At 48.5% G+C, this 20013-nt stretch overlaps 1 protein-coding gene across 1 annotated transcript; it reads left to right on the top strand.

The window, feature by feature from the left end:
- Positions 1 to 1150: 1150 nt before the first annotated feature.
- Positions 1151 to 9059, top strand: FBXL15 (F-box and leucine rich repeat protein 15). The gene is made up of 5 exons (XM_078859441.1): positions 1151 to 1301; positions 2188 to 2347; positions 3356 to 3655; positions 5691 to 5893; positions 7131 to 9059. Exons 1-5 carry the CDS (start codon positions 1279 to 1281, stop codon positions 7327 to 7329), a joined length of 885 nt encoding a protein of 294 aa, XP_078715567.1. The 5' UTR covers positions 1151 to 1278; the 3' UTR covers positions 7330 to 9059.
- The last annotated feature ends 10954 nt before the right edge of the window (positions 9060 to 20013 follow it).

A 20013-nucleotide genomic window follows, 5' to 3' on the forward strand; every position in this document is an offset into this window, starting at 1 on the left:
TGTGACTAAGTGCAAACAGAAAATCCAAGAAAAGACAGCAAAATATTGCAGAAAAAGCACCGTACACCAACACTGTGTGCAAAAATCCCAGTGGGATGCAAGTCAAAAACAACAAGACAACTTAGATTAAGGCCATCAGTCTCTGTACTACAATAAACATGGCCAAACCAAAAAACTTTTCGAAATCTCCAAAATAAAGCCGTGAAAGCAATGTAAAAGTGATCATAGGAAGTGTGACCGAATTTTCACAATAAACGACAAACAACATGTACCACCACTGGGATCACACTCAGCAGAAGCAGCAACATCGATAAAGACTTGACAGGACCCTCTTGAAAATAAAAACCCTAAATCCTTGATCCTCAATGAGGCCCTATCCCCATCTCGCGTTTTCAGATGGCGCTGCTTCTGCGGCCGTCTGGAACGTTCTTCCGATAATTAGGAATCCACAGGGAGCTTTGCACTTTTAAAATCGTCCAGATTGAAGACTCTTTATAAATGATTGTTGTTGTGTTTAGTTTGTTGTCTTTCCCCGCACCTCCGATTATCAGTGCCTACCTCATTACAGAGCATTCCAGACCTTATTGATAACCCCGTGCCCTTATAAATCTCAACGTTCATCATACAAAGTCCCATCACAAGGTAGAAACACAAATAGACAACAGAAAATTGCCCAAATTGAACTCAATTTCCCTGGACAAGAATAACGGGTAAACCGTATGGGGCTGATCTTCTTGTTTCCTCTGATCGTAAAAACATTTTTTTTTAAAAGCCATGAGATTTATCACGGTCGGCTACGTACGGTGCGAAATAAGTTGAACGTAGCCCCATCACAACAAGCGCAATAAATGAGACCGAATCAACCGATCACGATTCCAAGGCTAACAAATCGATTCCGGAATTGATTCCTCACCCCCCACCCCACACAAGACACACCCTACACACAAAGCCGCAACGTGTTCGACAAATCCTTCAATCCGCCACGCGCGAGCGAGTCGCACGCACGCGTGAGATTTTATTTTTGGTGGGGGGGCGACCGATTAATCGCGAGGCGCGCGATAATCGATACAACCTTACTCTGGATCACCCGTGGATCGATATCTCGTCCAATGGGAGAGAAGGAGTGACGTCAACGCGGGCTGGGGTCAAAGGGCGCCCACCCCCCCCTTCGCGGCTGTTGATAGCCGGACCGCGACCGCCGCTTGCCCCTCCGAGCGATTAACACCGGCAGCGTCGCATGCTGCAACAGCGCGAGGCACAAGCGACCGCCCGGGCTCCATGGAGGCGCAGGTTGCCCGCAGGTGCTCCCCCGTGCCTCCTGTTGTTGTTCAGGAGCTTGTCACACACACACACATTTATTTATGAGCCTGAATCGATTCCGGAGTCGCCGGGACGTTTATTTTTTTAACGATTCTTGCGGCAATTGAAACGGGTTGAATCGTCGGTGACGATTACTTGCTTTGTTCGATTCCTTCGTGATCTGTGCACGGGGAGTCGAGTCGGTGGCGATTTTATCGATTAGTGGGTCGATTCGTGCGTCTCGGTTTTTGAATGCCCCCCCCCGGGGTCTCAGCTGAGACCCCCCCCCCCCCGTTGTCAAACAGAGAGAGAGGTCCTTGCCGAAACGTCGGACAGGTCACCAGCATTGGCTCAAGCGAGCCTGACTGCTGACGAGGCGCTGAATGTCGAAACCGGTCCTGGGCGTTGCTTGTACTGAGACCAATTGTGCTGATGAGATGCACTCACAGAAGGCCGTGTGGCTCATGGGAGAAGTGTTGGACACCAATACGGGACGGAGGATAGTTTGTCATCTCAGCTGGCCATTCTGAGATGACCGACCTACTGGAACATCTGTGACCTGGACAAATGTGAAAAGAGCTTCATAGCTCATCGGATTCCTCCAGTCTAAATATGCATTCTAATTCTGAAATATTCAGATTCCTTAGCATGAAGTGAACCTTTTTTTTTTAAATACACTCCACGTTGAATTTTCTCAACCTCGTGAAATGAATCAAATATAATGATTTATTTTTTGTATTCTTGGTTCTTTCGGTAAAGTCACGTAGATCGAAAAAATATATAAAAAAAGAAAAGTACATAAAATTTAGTAATAAAAAAAATCGCGTTGTCACATTGTAACAACACGATGTGTGCCATCCCTGCCGCCCGTGCCCTCTCCCTCCCTAGGCGCTCGCTGCTGGAGCTGCCGTGGGAGGACGTGCTCATCCCCCACGTGCTGTCCCGCCTGCCCCTGGCGCAGCTGCTGCAGCTGCAGTGCGTGTGCCGCCGCTTCCGCGAGCTGGTGCGCCTCCACCTGAGCGCGGCCCACTCGCTCGACCTCAGCCAGGTGAGCCGGCCGGCGTGGCCCGTTCGCCCACGGCCGCGGAGGAATTCGACGAGCTGTAAAAGTTTCCATTTAAAGCTTTCGTGACTGCAGGGATTCATCTTCTTGGTTCTTTCGGTAAAGTCACGTAGAATGGAAATAAAAAACATAATAAAATAAGAAAAAAATGTATGGGCGCATAATTTATTTATTTTTATTATTTCCATTCTACGTGACTTTACCGAAAGAACCAAGAAGATGAGCTGTAAAGGCTCTTTTTCAGAGATGTCCAGCAGGGCCCGGTCAGAACGTTACAACGGCGGACGATGTGAAAACACGATGGGAGTGCAAAGTATTGGAGAGGCAAAAAATCACTTGAAAAACGAATAAAACGAAACAATTTTTGGGCTTTACCAGGTAAAGCCCACTGAGCTATTAACTTATTTTTCAGAAGCGACCTGACCACAAATAATAGCGCAACAAATTTGGATTACTGTGTGGAAATTTATAGCAGAGAAAGAGGGGGGAGGCAGCTGGAAAAGTTTGTTCAGCAAAGCCTGAGGGTGCCTCATTTGGAATTTCTCCCTGGGCCTCCAGAAAGCGTGTGGCAACCCTGCTCTCACCTCATAACTGTCAGAGAGAAAAAAAACTCAATTATATAAGGAGGTAATGAGAATCTGTGGCATGGACTTGACATTAACTCGTTTAAATATAGATTGAAAACGCTTTTCTTTAGAACTGCTTTCATGTGTTGAGTTTGTTGTCCTTCCCCCGCACCTCTGATTAGCACGCTTGCCAACATACGGTGCGAAGGAAGTTTAACATCCATACACTTGCCCGACTGCTTATTAGAAATAATCTAAAATGTACATCCCTATATATCAAGCCAATGCTTGCTTGATATATTGGGAACAAATTCTCTCATAGTAAAGAAACCATCGAATTGAAACATCTGAGAGATATCAAGCTGTTGATTACGCATACATAATCGCCTGCCCGCCTTCGCGTTGTGCTGTTCCCGTCGAGCCGCAGGTGGCGTCGACGTTCCCACGCACGTGCTTCTCCGAGCTGTTCCAGCACAGCAGCGCGCTGCGCGAGCTCGTGCTCACGGGCTGCTCCTCCTGGCTCACCGACGCCGAGCTCGTGCCCCTCGTGCGGCGCAACCTCCGCCTGCGACGCGCCGAGCTGGCGCGCTGCTCCCACCTCTCGCCGGCCGGCCTGCACGCGCTCACCTCCAGCTGCCCGGGCCTGCGGCGCGTCGGCCTGCGCGGCTGCAAGTGGCTGGAGCCGCTGTGCTTGCTCGGCCTTGCCGAGCGCTGCCCGCAGCTGGAGGTAGTGGCGGCGGCGGCGATTGCAGTGAAGTGTGACGCCTTGACTTTCATGGGGGTAGTTGGTGGTGTCTGGCAGAAACTGCTAGGTGCTCTGAGAGCCGTTAATCACGATAAACTTTAAATGTTACCAGGTAAGTCCCACTGAGTTATATAGCTCGTTTTTAGAAGTGACCTGGGCACATCACATCGCTCAAAATGTGGAGGGAAAAACCGGAGGACCTGGAGAAAAATCCACGCTACCACGGGGAGAACATGTGAACTCCAAATATACAGGTGTCAGGGTCGGAATTTAAGCCACGACCTCATCGATACCAGGCGAGGGAGTTAACATCTCACCACCGTGGTGCCTAATAATACAGCCGGGCATGATGATGCACACCTTTGATTCAGAGCTTTGGAGGCAATGGTTGATGGATCATATGGAGATTTGTCATCCTGTCAAATCCGCTGGGCTGAGATAGTACAGCAGGCGGGTTTGTGGTCCCGTTTGGACGCTTTTGGGAGTTATTACTAGATATGCGTGCTGGTTTTTCTGAAGATACTCCTGTGTTTTCTCACATGCGAAGCATCCCGGCGAAACCGAATTGACCAAACATTCTAATCCCTTCTGCATTTTGTGCCTCAGGTTTTCATGAATGAAATATATCTTTACGAACGATGTAAATAGTATACATTTACATATGTTTACTGTTCCATACAAGACAGGATCTAATGCCTCTTCCTGATTTGACCTTTTATAATAACTTTCTGAATATTTTGTGAAGACTGAAAAAAACCTATAGCATATGGTGGGTGTCATTCGGATGTTCTCCTGCTGTCGCTTAGCAATCTGCTTGTCATAAGGACTCGAGTGAGTTGTGAAAGGAAATGAAGAGTAGGATAAATATATCCTGCACTGAGCCGGGGTTTAAGATTTAGACTGCGCCCTATAAATCAGCAGCGAAATCAAAACACACAAGTTTCCTACCAACTCTACCACTACCATGGTAGTGGTAGAGTTGGTAGAAATTCTATTTTTTTTTTTGGCAATGACAAATTTAGTCGTACCAAAATTTTGGCGTCTGACGGCGGTTTTATTCAAGCTCCAGCGGAGGGCTTCTCAGCGCTTTGTGCCTCGTCCGTCGTCGCCACTGATATCATCTTCTCTAGTACCCCCATGTCTGTAGATATTACTGACTTGGGGGGGGGGGGGGTCGACAATTTGTGTAAACCTGTTGGATCAACTTTTTACCCCCACATCTGGGGGGGGGGGGGCACTTTCTATAACTTTTTTATTCGGGCTTTCTGATAGGCTCTTATAATTTAGTTTATGGACAAACGGAATGCCGGGCTTTTATAATAGAAGACAACCACTGCTGACTTCCCACAGAGTGATTCTCACTGTCCACCTCAGGGGGGTTATGAGCTGAGTCGACCCATAACTGGGGTTTACTAGCAAACTTACAATGACCACAACTGGATTGTACTGCATCTAGGGCATGCGACTTGAAATTTAAGGTTTCGTCAAGCCACGATCTCTCTCGTGCCAATAAAATGAGCGCCCCCTTGTGGTCGGTTATCACAGTTCAGGGCTGTCAATGAAGATGGCAGATGAATATTTTATCAGAATATTTACCCTGGATGAATCCGATAAGCTTTGAAAGAACCAAGAATATAGATGTCTTGTAGTTCAGAGATGTCTTGTAGTTCACAGATGTCCAGCATTGCTCAGCGCTGCTTTGAGTAGTGAGAATATGGACCGGATTCACATCTTTACGGAACCTAAACACATCACCTTGGCGATTTTTTCCATTGTTGGAACATATTACCAAAACACCTTCATATTGAGAATTGTTGGTATGTATGTTGAACTTCTTTCACACCGTACATTGCCAACCGTGCTCATAGGAGGTGCGGGGAAAGGATAAGAGACTATTCCGGTGTTAGAGGCTCAGTTTTGCAATATGGGCATTGCCTTCTGGCTGGAAAATCGCAAACCGGTGTCATCGTGCACATGTGCGCCCGTGCGTGTCGTGCGCGTTGTGCGCGGCGTGCAGTCGTGCGACGTGAGCGAGTGCCTGGGCGTGACGGACGAGTGCCTCGCACGCCTAGCGGCCGGCTGCCCACGCCTCATGTCGCTGGGCGTGGCGCTCGACTGCAGCCTCACGGACCGCGGCGTGGAGGCCGTGGCCAAGGGCTGCCCCCGACTGCAGCACCTCGACATCTCGGGTTGCTTCCGCGTCACCAACGCTGCCGTGCGGTCAGTGCCACTCGCTCGCTCGCCGTCCGCACACGCGCGCGTGTGTCTGTCCGAGTGTGGAGAACAGTAGTGAAGCGATTAGCACGCTGCACTACATACTACTCGGGTGTATGTACCTCCCGTGAATAACAGCAGCAGCAGGTTGTAACGTGAACCACCTGTCCTGGGCCTCTCCTATGTCGACTCCACTTTAATGAGCACCTGGTGCAGTGTGTGAACATCACCAATGTGCCAGTCCTAATATGCTCTTGCTAATAGCGCTTGCCCCAAGTCTATACTTCTTAACCAACAACCTTGAGGCCTTGCTACATTAGGGGAATGTCAGGGTTATTGTTTCCAGCAGTTGTCACCAGCGATAGTTGTCACAATCTTTTCTATTAACGTTTGTTGCTGTTATCTAGACAAATATCACAAACTTTATTTATCCTGGAGGATTCCGGTGAGCTATGAAGCTCTTTTTCACAGATGTCCAATATCAAATATGATCAGTGGACAACTGGAATGGAATTTCCCAGTCAAATCACACGGGTCATATGCATTTAAGTTGAACTTTTTTCGCACCGTCTGTAGCCAACTCTGCTAATCAGAGGTGCGGGTGAAGGACAACGAACTAAACACAACAAGCAGGTGTTCAGTAAACACCTTAAAACCCCGTTTATATTGGCTCAACAACTCGGTCACTTTAAGCCACTGCCATACAAAGCTTCCACAGTTGCGCCTAATTAATGAGTTGCTATTGAAAATTGCCTGAATGCCATGGCTCTTGTTCTTAGTATGTATGAATTTCTGTGTTTGAGCGCAGCATACACACGTCTAAATACAAAGAGTATTTGTCTGCTATAAATCTCCACATGATAAGCCACTCCGTTGAGCTATCATTCGTGGCCAGGTCACTTCTGAAAAAGATCTGTCTAGCTCAATGGGCTTTGCCTCCTACCCCACACCCCCTCTCTATCTCTCCTCCCTGGTTCCTCACTCCCTCTCTTACCTAAAAGCCTCTTGATACAGCAGCCCTTTTGCTCACTTCAGCAATTGAAGGACGCTTGTGTTGCGCCCGAAACGTCGTGATTTTATTTATTTTATTTTGTACCTACGTGACTTTACCGAAAGAACCAAAGAGTATGGATCCCTGCAGTGACGAAAACGTCAAATCTAGATATAATTAAAAAGTTGATACTTTATATATCAGCAGTAAGCCATAGTTAAAGACCGCACGGGCGTATCACTGTGCGCGCAGGACGGTGGCGGAGTACTGCCCGGCGCTGCGCTCCCTGTCCGTGAGCGGCTGTCAGAATGTGACGGAGCCCGGCCTGGCGCGCCTGCGCGGCCGCGGCGTCGCCATCGACATCGAGTCGCCCCCGCAGCACGCCGTCATCCTGCTGGGAGACCTGCTCGCCGCCGGATACCTCCTGCCGTACATCAACCTGCAGATCTGAGCTCGGATGACTGCGGAGACTCGCCGTGTCGCGAGCGCCAGAGCCAACGCCGGCGGGTGGCTGGCCCGGGTTGGCATCTGTTTGTCGGCCCACCTCGTGATGTGACCGAGCCGTTGAGTGTAGCGAGTTTTAATCATCTCGGTGCCAACACCAGAGACTGCACTAAGAATTCATGATTTTATAAATCTTTTTTTTATATAGTTCAGCTCTGATACAGTTACGAGCAGATGCGTTTTGTGTACGTGCGTCTGTCTTAATTTGAATCGGTGCCGTTTATGTTATGCGAGTTATGTTTACCAATCATCAGGTGTTGCGACATGTAACGACTGTTTTAATGGACAAGATTGGTAGATGTGGGAAAGTGCACTGGTAGGCTGCGAAGACTGGATCTTGTGGAATCCTGTTCTGGAGGGTGTAACACAAGTTGGTGATGCCTGTCACGTGTTTCTTCATATGTGACTCTTTTAGTCTAAGTGTCTCCCTTATGCACTGGGCAATGCCAATCTCTGTTGGCAGCCCTGGACCAGTGGGGGAAACACCACATTTGTATGGTTGTTCGCGTTATAGGACAACTATTGTTCACTTGCCACAAAGTGGTACTCATTTTAACAACCCCAGAGGGGTGATGGGCTCAGCCAACATTTGGAATGGGATTTAAATGTGAAACCTGCAATGGTGTGGTTAGCCTCGCTGTTGTTGTGGTGCTACATGGCTGCTATTTTCACCTGGTCTATCCCAGTTCTGTTGTTGACATCAAGACTGAAGAAATCAGGACAGTCTTCCGTATCACAGGGGGATGGTGCTGGTAAGTCGGTGCTGCAGGACTACTGGTGTTTAGCAGCTGTATCGCCCACCATCGGTTCACTTCACATCTGTTGTAAAATATACTTGCGCAAATGTATCGCTAGCCCAATCGTAGAAATGTAACTTGTATAATGTCATTTTGCATAGCCCACTTGGTCACTGGGTTGAGAATATCGAACTTGCTGTACTTAATAATCTGGTTTCATCTTCGTAGCTGAGGACTCGAACCCAGGTTTTCCGGTGTTAGAGGCTCAGTTTTGCAATATGGGCATTGCCTTCTGAGCCACCACCTGCATTCGATGTGTGTTTTTAATGGACACAGTGATTTGTGGCTCATTTTACCAAGATATAATGTGCTCTGGTTGAAAGAGTGTTGGTATAACGACTGTATGTGTTTGTGGAGCCATAGCCTGCAGAGCACATTTCTCGTGAGTGATTACTCCACGAAGCAGTCCTTTTAAAGATGTCCGGAGATATTGCAATATAAAAGGCTAAATAAGGTAATGAACCAAATATATATATTGCACAGGTTCAAACTTTTAGATGTTTTGTGTTTTAACCAGCATGCATTGGACTCCAGAATATTGGCTTTACATTATTAAAAATAAAAAAAATAAAAATTGCACTTTTTTCAGACACTAGTTAGTGGCAGTAATTTGGCAGAATTTGAACAATAACAAAGTGCCTCGATTAACAACATGTATGTTGTGTATACACAGCATAAAATGAGTGTCAACTTGTACATGTGCTATGAAGAAAAACTGGCTTAATGCATATATTTGCTCGTAGTAAGAATAACACCTGTTTACCCAGGTATGCCATAACTCTGAGTGCAGACTTTGTCGAGGCCTGCTTGAAATGTGTACAGGTTTGTGATTGTTGTTGAATCTGAGAAGAAACTGGTGTGACCAGAGAAACCCCACACACGAGGGAAAAAATATTAAAACATTTTTTTTTAAACACGCTTTCATTAAATGTACCGTACGAGTAATGGCAGAACTCCACGACTCCAGAAAGTGGCCCCGAGGCTTGCCGTGACGTAAGGGACCGTGGTGATTTACAGCCAACGTCAGTTGAGTGTACCCGTAAAAAATATTATTTAAAAATATATATTTGAAAATTGTAATGATAGAATACAGTATTGCCATCAATATAACATACCTGTACGAAGGTTGCAGTCGATACGACATTGGGAAGACGGTTTAAATTGAGTTACAATATTTGAGGATACAACAGAGTTGAATAAAAGCGTGTAAAATGTTTAAATTAAAAAAAATTATGATATAGTCTTGTCATCAGTATGACATAAGTATACCAAGTTTGCAGTCGATAGCACATTGGGAAGTGGGTAAAAATTGAGTTACACTATTTTTTTGAGGATAAGACAACAGACGGAGTGAGTTAAAAAAAAGCGTGTAATAAAAAACACTGCACTCCATAGCTCATAAGCCAATTTGATTGACTGCCATCTACTAGACAGCTGACAGCCCAGTTGGTTTGAGAGCCTTGGGTACACGATGATGTGTCTTCTGTGAGCCACCATCCAAACCTCTGCAGTTCCTTAAGAATGTGCCACTGCCCAGTTGCCAATCCCATTAACGAGCACTCTGAAGGGGTGCATTGCAGGCGAGTTGGATGTTTTCTGATGGCTGTCTCGTCCGCTGAGAATTCTATAAGGCTGTACCTACATGAAAAATTGGTTCCTCTTACGAAGGTGAACAAGCCAGTGAATATTCTTGGTTCTTTCGGTAAAGTCACGTAGAAGGTAAATAATACAAATATACATATATATTTTTTATTATTTTAATGAAATAAAAATATAAAAGTTCTATTTTTATTATTTTAATAATAAAAGAATATCAAATATATGTATCTTATTTTTTTATTTCCCTTCTACGTGGCTTTACCGAAAGAACCAAGAATATGAATCCCTGCAGTCACGAAAGCTTTAAATCAAAAGCCAGTGAATGCTAAATGTAGCTTCTACCTCCTGTTCGTGGTTCGCCAGTCGCTGGTAGAATGTACATTTGTTCCGATGGTGGAGACGAAGTCTCATCAGCACCTGTCGGCCGCCACCGCGTGCCAGCTTCACAAAGCAGTGCCACGCGGTGGTCAACAGGGGGCATATGAGCAACCCCCGTTATTATACAAGGTGGTCCAGATGTCTTGTGACCCCCCCCCATTTAACGCTATAAAACTGGACAGCTGTGAAAGAGCTTTATAGTTCATCGGGTTCCTACGGTATAAATGCATATTCTGATTCTAAATATTGTTTGTATACCAATGGTTGTGAAAACAGATCTGCAAAGAACAAAAACAATTAGGGGTCACTCTTTGGTTCTTTCGGTAAAGTCACGTAGAAAGAAAATAAATTAAATAATAGAGTACGACGTTTCAATTGCAACACAAGCAACCATCATCAGGTAGAACTAAAATTGAGAGAGAGACAAGACACGGAGACAGACACAAGCAGAGAGAGACAAGACAGAGAGAGAGACAACAGACAGACGCAATGCCTCTGTATCGAAGCCTTAAATAGAGAGAGAGGCGGGGGTGTCTCTGTGTTGTCTCTTTCTGTGTCTCTCTGTGTGTCTCTCTGTGTGTCTGTCTCTGCTTGTGTGTCTGTCTGTCTCTGTGTTGTCTCTCTCTGCTTGTTTGTCTGTTTCTCTGTGTCTCTTTCTGTGTGTCTCTGTTGTGTCTCTCTCTGTGTGTCTCTGTGTGTCTCTCTGCTTGTCTCTCTGTGTCTCTCTCTGCTTGTGTGTCTGTGTCTCCGTGTCGGTGTTTTGTCTCTCAATTTTAGTTCTACCTGATGACGATTGCTTGTGTTGCAATCGAAACGTCGTGTTGTATTATTTAGTTTATTTTATTTCTACGCGACTTGACCGAAAGAACCAGAGTAATCCCTGCAGTCACGAAAGCTTCAAATAAAATTAGGGGTCAATTCATTGGGGGGGGTCACAAGACATCTGGACGACCCTGTCCAGTCCGGCACTACGATGCTCTCACGTCTGCGCCTCGCCTGCACAACCCACCCCGACCAGCGTGGTGAAGTATGGTCAAGTAACCCTCACAGCGCACGCGGCGTGGTGGAGCCATCGTCTCGCAGTGGACTGACGCGTCCACACGATCCAGAGTGCCCGCTTCGCCAAACGTCAACAGCGGTTGCCATGCGGATGTCCTGGCTCCCGCCATAGGAATGCGGACAGTTCCAACCCAATGCCTCGGCGTGGGGGCAGACCTTCATGCAGCCCCCCCTCCCCCTGTGGGCTCGGCCTGCTGGTTTACCCCCCCCCCCTCCCTAGTGGGCTCTGGTTTACCCCCCCCCCCTAGTGGGCTCGGGTTTACCCCCCCCCCTAGTGGGCTCGGGTTTACCCCCCCCCAGTGGGCTCTGGTTTACCCCCCCCCCCCAGTGGGCTCGGGTTTACCCCCCCCCTAGTGGGCTCGGGTTTACCCCCCCCCCCCAGTGGGCTCTGGTTTACCCCCCCCCTAGTGGGCTCGGGTTTACCCCCCCCCCTAGTGGGCTCGGGTTTACCCCCCCCCCTAGTGGGCTCTGGTTTACCCCCCCCCCTAGTGGGCTCGGGTTTACCCCCCCCCCACAGTGGGCTCGGGTTTACCCCCCCCCCTAGTGGGCTCGGGTTTACCCCCCCCCCCCAGTGGGCTCGGGTTTACCCCCCCCCCACAGTGGGCTCGGGTTTACCCCCCCCCCTAGTGGGCTCGGGTTTACCCCCCCCCCTAGTGGGCTCGGGTTTACCCCCCCCCCTAGTGGGCTCGGGTTTACCCCCCCCCCCAGTGGGCTCTGGTTTACCCCCCCCCCCTAGTGGGCTCGGGTTTACCCCCCCCCCCCCAGTGGGCTCGGGTTTACCCCCCCCTAGTGGGCTCGGGTTTACCCCCCCCCCAGTGGGCTCTGGTTTACCCCCCCCCTAGTGGGCTCGGGTTTACCCCCCCCCCTAGTGGGCTCGGGTTTACCCCCCCCCCCCCAGTGGGCTCGGGTTTACCCCCCCCTAGTGGGCTCGGGTTTACCCCCCCCCCAGTGGGCTCTGGTTTACCCCCCCCCTAGTGGGCTCGGGTTTACCCCCCCCCCTAGTGGGCTCGGGTTTACCCCCCCCCCCTAGTGGGCTCGGGTTTACCCCCCCCCCCCCTCCTCCCAGTGGGCTCGGGTTTACCCCCCCCCCTCCCAGTGGGCTCGGGTTTACCCCCCCCCCCCCTCCCAGTGGGCTCGGGTTTACCCCCCCCCCCCCTAGTGGGCTCGGGTTTACCCCCCTCCCTAATGGGCTCGGGTTTACCCCCCTCCCTAGTGGGCTCGGGTTTACCCCCCTCCCTAGTGGGCTCGGGTTTACCCCCCTCCCTAGTGGGCTCGGGTTTACCCCCCTCCCTAGTGGGCTCGGGTTTACCCCCCTCCCTAGTGGGCTCGGGTTTACCCCCCTCCCTAGTGGGCTCGGGTTTACCCCCCTCCCTAGTGGGCTCGGGTTTACCCCCCTCCCTAGTGGGCTCGGGTTTACCCCCCTCCCTAGTGGGCTCGGGTTTACCCCCCTCCCTAGTGGGCTCGGGTTTACCCCCCTCCCTAGTGGGCTCGGGTTTACCCCTCCCCGCGTTGTCACGACCGCGCCACCAGGTGGCGACGTTGCCTCGAAAAGCGCTTTAAATCGCGCACGTGCTCAGGGTGCCGCCTTTCGCTTCTTCCTGTAACAATGATTAGCGATCTTCTTGGTTCTTTCGGTAAAGTCACGTAGAAGAGAAGCTTCAAATCTAGAATTAACCCTCAGCCCACGCGGCGTCTAGCAGTGGACTGACGCGTCCACACGATCCAGAGTGCCCGCTTCGCCAAACGTCAACAGCGGTTGCCACGTGGATGTCCTGGCTCCCGCCATAGGAATGCGGACAGTTCCACCGAATGCCTCGGCGTGGAGGCAGACCTTCATGCAGCCGCGGATTAACTTACGAAAAAAAGAGCTGTACATCGCTAATCATTAAATTTCGATTTAAAGCTTTCGTGACTGCAGGGATTCATCTTATTGGTTCTTTCGGTAAAGTCACGTAGAAGGGAAGTAATAAAATAATAAAAATAAAACAATAAAATAATTCTCACGACGTTTCGGCCACAACGCAAGCAGCCGTCTTCAGGTGAAAACCAGGTCTGTCGAGGCGAGAGCGTCTGAATGAAACAGCACCATGCTTGGAGCATATATTTAAGCTGGGTAGGAAGGGGGGGAAAGGGCGCCTTGACAAAAGAATTTGCATATCAAGAGGAAAATATGCTAAATTCCTCTTGATATGAGACGCTGTCGCCTCGACAGACCTGGTTTTCACCTAAAGACGGCTGCTTGCGTTGTGGCCGAAACGTCGTGAGAATTATTTTATTGTTTTATTTTTATTATTTTATTACTTCCCTTCTACGTGACTTTACCGAAAGAACCAATAAGATGAATCCCTGCAGTCACGAAAGCTTTAAATCGAAATTTAATGATTAGCGATGTACAGCTCTTTTTTTCGTAAGTTAATCCGCGGCTGCATGAAGGTCTGCCTCCACGCCGAGGCATTCGGTGGAACTGTCCGCATTCCTATGGCGGGAGCCAGGACATCCACGTGGCAACCGCTGTTGACGTTTGGCGAAGCGGGCACTCTGGATCGTGTGGACGCGTCAGTCCACTGCTAGACGCCGCGTGGGCTGAGGGTTAATTCTAGATTTGAAGCTTTCGTGACTGCAAGAATTCATATTCTTAGGTTTTTTTCGGTAAAGTCACGTAGGTAAAAAATAAAAATTAATAAAAGTAAAAGAAAATTAAAAATCACGACGTTTCGGAGGCAACACAAGCTTCCGTCTTCAGGTGGAACCGTCACAGCACGATAGCTGTATCAACTATCGTGCTGTGACCGTGTGACGGTTCCACCTGAAGACGGAAGCTTGTGTTGCCTCCGAAACGTCGTGATTTTTTTTTATTTTATTTTTATTAATTTAATTTTTTTACCTACGTGACTTTACCGAAAAAAACCTGTGAGGGTTACTTGACCATATTTCACCACGCTGGTCAGTGTGGGTTGTGAACGGGAGGCGCAGACGTGAGATCATCGCAGGACACCACTGTACATGTTCGTCCAGATGTCTTGTGACCCCCCCCCCCCAATTAATTTCCCCCGAATGTATTTGTTCTTCGCATATTGATGTCGATTCGCATTTTGAGTCGTCACTGGCGCGCGTGCCGCGGCTGGGGATCGAACTCGGGTGGCCCAACAGTGGGAGCCGATAAGGGGCCGTACATAAATGACGTCACGTATTTGGGGGGGGGGGGGGGTCAGACCTTTGTGACGATGTGGGACCAAGGGGGGGGGCGGGGGGTTGAGAAATGTGACGTCACATTAAAATGCGCAACTTTAAATAAATATAGACAACACGTTCCACTTAATTAAATATACTTTATAATAAATGTTTTCTCCTACGACATCAGTGCAGCGCCACATTAAATACGCACTACAATGACAATAGTTTAAAGCGATTTGAAGCATGTTTTATTTTGGGGGGGGGGGGCGGAGCTTTGTGACGTCATATTTAAGGGGGGGGGTCTGACTTTTTGTGACGACGCCGTGTGACGAGGGGGGGGGGGGTCAAAAATCCTCCCAAATCGCGTGACGTCATTTATGGACGGCCCCTAATTTGAACGATGAACGCGACTCCTGCACCGTCACGGGTGGGAAAACTTCAAAACAAAGTTTGCCATCGACGCACGGGGGGGAGGGGTTGACTGCAACGCGGAAGGCGGCCCCTGTGAACACGGCCACGTTGGGGGCCGAATGAAGCCGACGGGAGGGGGAGTCTCACCCTCGTGGCCTGTGTCAACGTTCCGAGCACACGGGCGCACACAGCCCCACAACGCTCTTCCCCACGAGGAGATTTGGTGGTGGTGGGGCAGGCGACCAAGGCAGCTTTGTCCCCCCCCCCCCCGCAAGGTTTCGAGAGTAATGCTCCTTTTTAAATCCTTTATATTAAGTTCGCTTGCTTGCTTGCGTGCTTGCGTGCTTGCTTGCTTACGACCGTGCAAATCTTTCGGTCGTTTTTTAACCCACTTCCCGTGATCCAATCGAGCTGACATTTTGCACACAGACTCGTTGTGCGTGACAATTAATTTTGTGAAAATTTTTTTCCAAAATTTTACACTGTTTAGGGAAATGTTTTAAAATATTTAATTACCAATTGCTTAATGCTGCCAGACAATCATCTGACCCATAGGTGGCAGCCATCTCAAGCCAGAGGACGAGAGGACTCTAGCCGCCACGCATATAAAGGATTTATAGTGAAAAACTTTGTTTTTACGGATTATATTTCCCAGCCACGTCCACGCACCTGTTAATGTGATACGAACATTCGTTGACATGGGAGGAGGGAAAGAAATTACGTTGTTGTTCCTTTTTTGGAGAAGATGAATACACGTAGAAGGGAAATAATAAAATAATCTAAATATAAAACAATACAAATTCTCACGACGTTTCGACTGCAACACAAGTAATCATCATCAGGTGTGGATTTATATTATTGTATTTCCCTTCTACGTGACTTTAACCGAAAGAACCAAGAATATGAATCCCTGCAGTCACGAAAGCTTTAAATCAAAAGATGAATACGGCAAATGGTAAAAACTCAGCACGCATAAGACTAAACTAAACACGTTCTATTTTTAAATCCTTTATATTAAGTTCACTTGCTTGCTTGCTTGCGCGCTTACGACCGTGCAAATCTTCCGGTCGTTTTTTAACCCACTTCCCGTGATCCAATCGAGCTGACATTTTGCACACAGACTCGTTGTGCGTGACAATTTATTTTCGTGAAAATTTTTTTCCAAAATTTTCCACTTTTTAGGATTTTTTTTTTCCATATTTCATTTAAAATACCAATGTGATAAAAATGAAACTCTTACTCAAGAAAAACAGAAATGAATAATAAAATAAAACCGATGCCACGCATATAAAGGATTTATAGTGAAAAACTTTGTTTTTACGGGTTAATTTTTACCAGGTAAGGTCCGCTGAGCTGTATGGCTCTCGTTCAGAAGCGACCTGGCCCACGATTGAAAGCTCAACGAAGTGGGACATTTACAGGTGCCAAATACTGTGAACGCGTGTTTGCTACACGCGTGGAGGGAATAAAGGACCCGGGAAAAAATCCACGCGACCACTGGGGAGAGAACACGAACACGCTCCAAGAATGCATGCGACTGATGTCCATAAGAGGTTTTTTGGGTTTCATCGCGTAAATATATATATGTGTCATTAAAACCCGCCAGCACCCGATACAGCCAACTCGTAAGAGTTGTCACGTAAACAGAACATGCCAATTCGTCACAAGTACAGCACTAGTGTGTAGTGTATAGTAGTGTATAGTGTAGTATACTGGTACAGCACACCGGTGTGTTGGAGAGCCAAGCCACAACATTTACAATCCGAGTACGACGTTTCGCCAGTAATTACAACTAGCTTCATCAGGCGACAGCCATATTTGTGGAGAAGTCCACCTGTTTCGTTCCTTATATCGAGGCGTAGATGTGGTGACCACGCTTCTGCGCTCTTGCGCAAAGTGGGGGGGGGGGGGTTTAATGAGTCAACTTACATTATGATGTCGCAGCACCTCGGAAAGTTAAGCAGGACAAGCCTGCTTCATCACCCCCGCCACAACTCAACCGCGATTTTTTAAATTAATAAATATATACCGTGACAATACCCTAGCCTTGACCATCCTTAATATGAAGAAGAAAAAAAATATATAAAATGTTAAACTGCTGAGAAATCAGAGTTGAGAATATACGCGCTTTTAAAATTATGCACGTGACTCATGAATTAGAACGAGCTGAGTGCTCACTTGGTAGATGCCAACTGCTACTTATAACCCTGCATGCGTCCTTATCAATTGCAAATGACCGGCATGCCTCTTAATTAGAAGGCAAGCAGGTGTTGCCTTTGTTCAAGGGGTTATTAAATCACAATGAGTCTTAATTGAATCCATCTTCATAACTCGGGACCCTCCGCACGCATTCCCCTCCACGAGGAGCGTTCGAGTCAAACAGACGCGATTAAGTTTAATTATTAAACACGAGGAAATGTGGTTTCTGTTGTCAGAGCAAGCTTGTGATCCAGAGCCAACGGGAGGCAAGGGTTGCTGGATCACGCTTAGAAATATGCATATTAAACTGGCGTTGACAAAATAAAATTATTTTTTTAAAGCTTCGATTGGGTGTGGTGTAAACTATGCACGCTTGCAATCCGAACGCGGCGATGGTGGATTACACACACATTTAAACACATTCCTGCGGAGGGAGCTGGTAGGAACGTTGGGTTGCTTGTTCAATGGCCAGGGTCAACGTCGGCGTGGAGTATTCCGCAAATATGCCCGACTGTGAGGGCGGGCACAAGCCGGCGTGAGTAGGTTAAACGTTGAGTTTTATAAGGGCACCACGGGGTGACCAGCCCCTCCCCACCCAGCCCCACCCTCCCCACCCAGCCCCTCCCCACCCTCCCCTCTACAGCCAGCTCCACCCCTCCCATTTTTGGATGCACGACGGACGAACGGACACAATAATCCCCTGTGGGCTGGTGGAACCAGGTGGTTCCTACCAGTACTATTATGTTCACAAAGCACCTACCTGCCTGATGGGACACTAAAAGTGCCTGTAAGTGGCAGTCCAGCAAGCAGGTCGAGAGAAAGCCACCTGAGAAAATGGAGCTTTGAGTGGTTTACCCCACGAGTATGGGTGTTCTCCAGGCACGCTGTGTTATAATAATTGCAAACAGAGGCACACGCACCCATGTCGCGCAAAACCACAGGAAGCGGAAATTGCTCTAGAGCAGAAACATTGACCCAACGATGTCTCGGCAGACACCCTCAATACCCTTTTTCCTCCCCCCCCCCACAACGAGAAAACCTCAAAACTGGCCACACATCCCAAACAGCAACGTACAAGGCCAACCGTGGTGTCGTCGGGGGCTTTGCACGCGCGCAACTGTTTAATGTCGACGCAAGTGTGGCGACACAAAATATGCTCGCGATGAAAAGGCTTCACCGACACGACCGCCGCCGTGTCGACTTGAGTTGGGGGGGGGGAAACACGGACTTGACCTGACAGATGTGGACTCAAGCGCTCACTTCAAGAGGCTCATATTACATCGGCGGTCAATATCGGAAACCCGTGCAAAGAAATCTTGCGAGATTTATGGCGCGATGGACTACGCACGTGTACACGAGCGGTCATTTTGTGTCAATCCACTGCTAATTGAGGGCCTCTCCATGCCTGCGGGTCCATGGGGGTTGTATGCGGGGGGCACGCTGCAGAGGTCGCAAACGGGTTTTGATTCCTTCGTACCCGTACCCGGCCGCACCAGGGTCGCAAACGGGTACCCGTACCTGGCCGGGTATCGGGTAGCCGGGTATCGGGTAGGGTATGGGTATCGGGTACCCGGTTGCGACCTCTGGCACGCTGTATTCATTGTGGATGCAGTGGACGTCGGGTGGCGCAGTAGCAACACTCGCGTCTCACAGCAATAAAGGTTCAGGGCTCGATCCCCGACTCGGGCGCATGGGTGTGGAGTTTGTGTGTTCTGCCTCTGTTCAGCATGGGTGCCCTCGGTGAGCTCAATGACTCGCATAGTACCTTGAATCACTGACAAACTGGGTTCGAATCTCGGCACCAGCCACATCTGATTGGACTAAGTTCTCAGGTGTCACGATTTGATTATAAAAAAAATACGTACAAAACTACGCATTGAACACAATTCACATGATGGCTTTAAACTTGATGCAGCCGATACCTGTCTGGATGCTAAAAGGTGTAAACAAATGCATAATCCAACAACTTTCGCTTAACCTGCAAGGGATCTCAAAGTAAATCTGGGCCCTTGAGGTGCGGTGCATTGGCCCAACACGCCGTGGCATCCACGAACCAGGGTCAATGCGACTGGGTCATGGTGGGGACCTGGAAAGGGAGTCGATCTAGAAGAGGGGTCGGCAACCAACACAATAAGATGAGACATTGTTTCGAATTCGGAAAATAAAAAAAACTATATATCAATCGCTGTAATGCAATGTGACTACGAGACGGTGGTCCTTAATAAATCACGTCACGAAGCGGTCATTAATAAGCGCATGCAAGCTCTAGTCGCAAGTGGACTCGTCCATGGTCAGGGATTGTCAACCAAGATAATAGCCATTCTTTTCCAACGTCAAGAGCCGCACTGCATGGCGGTTCCAGAGCCGCAAGGCTGCCAACCCCCTGATCCAGGAGCTGGCAAACCCCAATCAAAAACCCCCGTGCCCTGGGACAGCGAGCCCATCACTGGGGGCAGCAGTGGTGCTGGACACCTCCTGGCGGCCCTCAGTCGCCCTGTGCGCCACTGCCACAGAGCAGAAAGGCGCGGTGTTGTCCGAGCGAAGTCAATTACAGTGACCCCAGATGTAGTTCTGTGGTGTCAACTTCCAGGGCGTTTCCGAACACAATGTCATTTTCTGCTCGCACATTTCATCACTCTGATATTTACAAATGGCATGTTACCGGTGATGCGATAGCCAGTTGGAAAAGCTCACATGGCTCGTGATCTTTTGTTTTGCAAACACCACTTTGCAGATAAACACGGCGTCATAATTCAATCCACTCGGTGTAAATTGCAGATGCGTCCATTTCCATATTAATTTATAGCCCAATAGGAAAATAAAGCCATTGTAGTAATAATATCAGTGATGTACACATTCTAATGCTGTCTTCACACGCGTTGCTCCAAGTGAAAATTCACAGAGTGAACAGACATCATACTCAGCAGAATATTGTGAACGCAAATGTAACTGCTTTGTAATAATACATGCATTCAAAGAAAACCTATTGCACATAAACACACAATGCACTCTGC

This window comes from Lampetra fluviatilis, chromosome 9 (assembly GCF_964198595.1).
Source record: "Lampetra fluviatilis chromosome 9, kcLamFluv1.1, whole genome shotgun sequence".
Lineage (NCBI taxonomy): Eukaryota > Metazoa > Chordata > Hyperoartia > Petromyzontiformes > Petromyzontidae > Lampetra > Lampetra fluviatilis.

Coding starts and splice junctions, on each gene's coding strand:
- FBXL15 (XM_078859441.1), top strand. CDS start 1,279: ATGGAGGCGCAGGTTGCCCGCAG. Junction 2,348..3,355: donor ACTCGCTCGACCTCAGCCAG/GTGAGCCGGCCG, acceptor GTCGAGCCGCAG/GTGGCGTCGACGTTCCCACG. Junction 3,656..5,690: donor AGCGCTGCCCGCAGCTGGAG/GTAGTGGCGGCG, acceptor CGCGGCGTGCAG/TCGTGCGACGTGAGCGAGTG.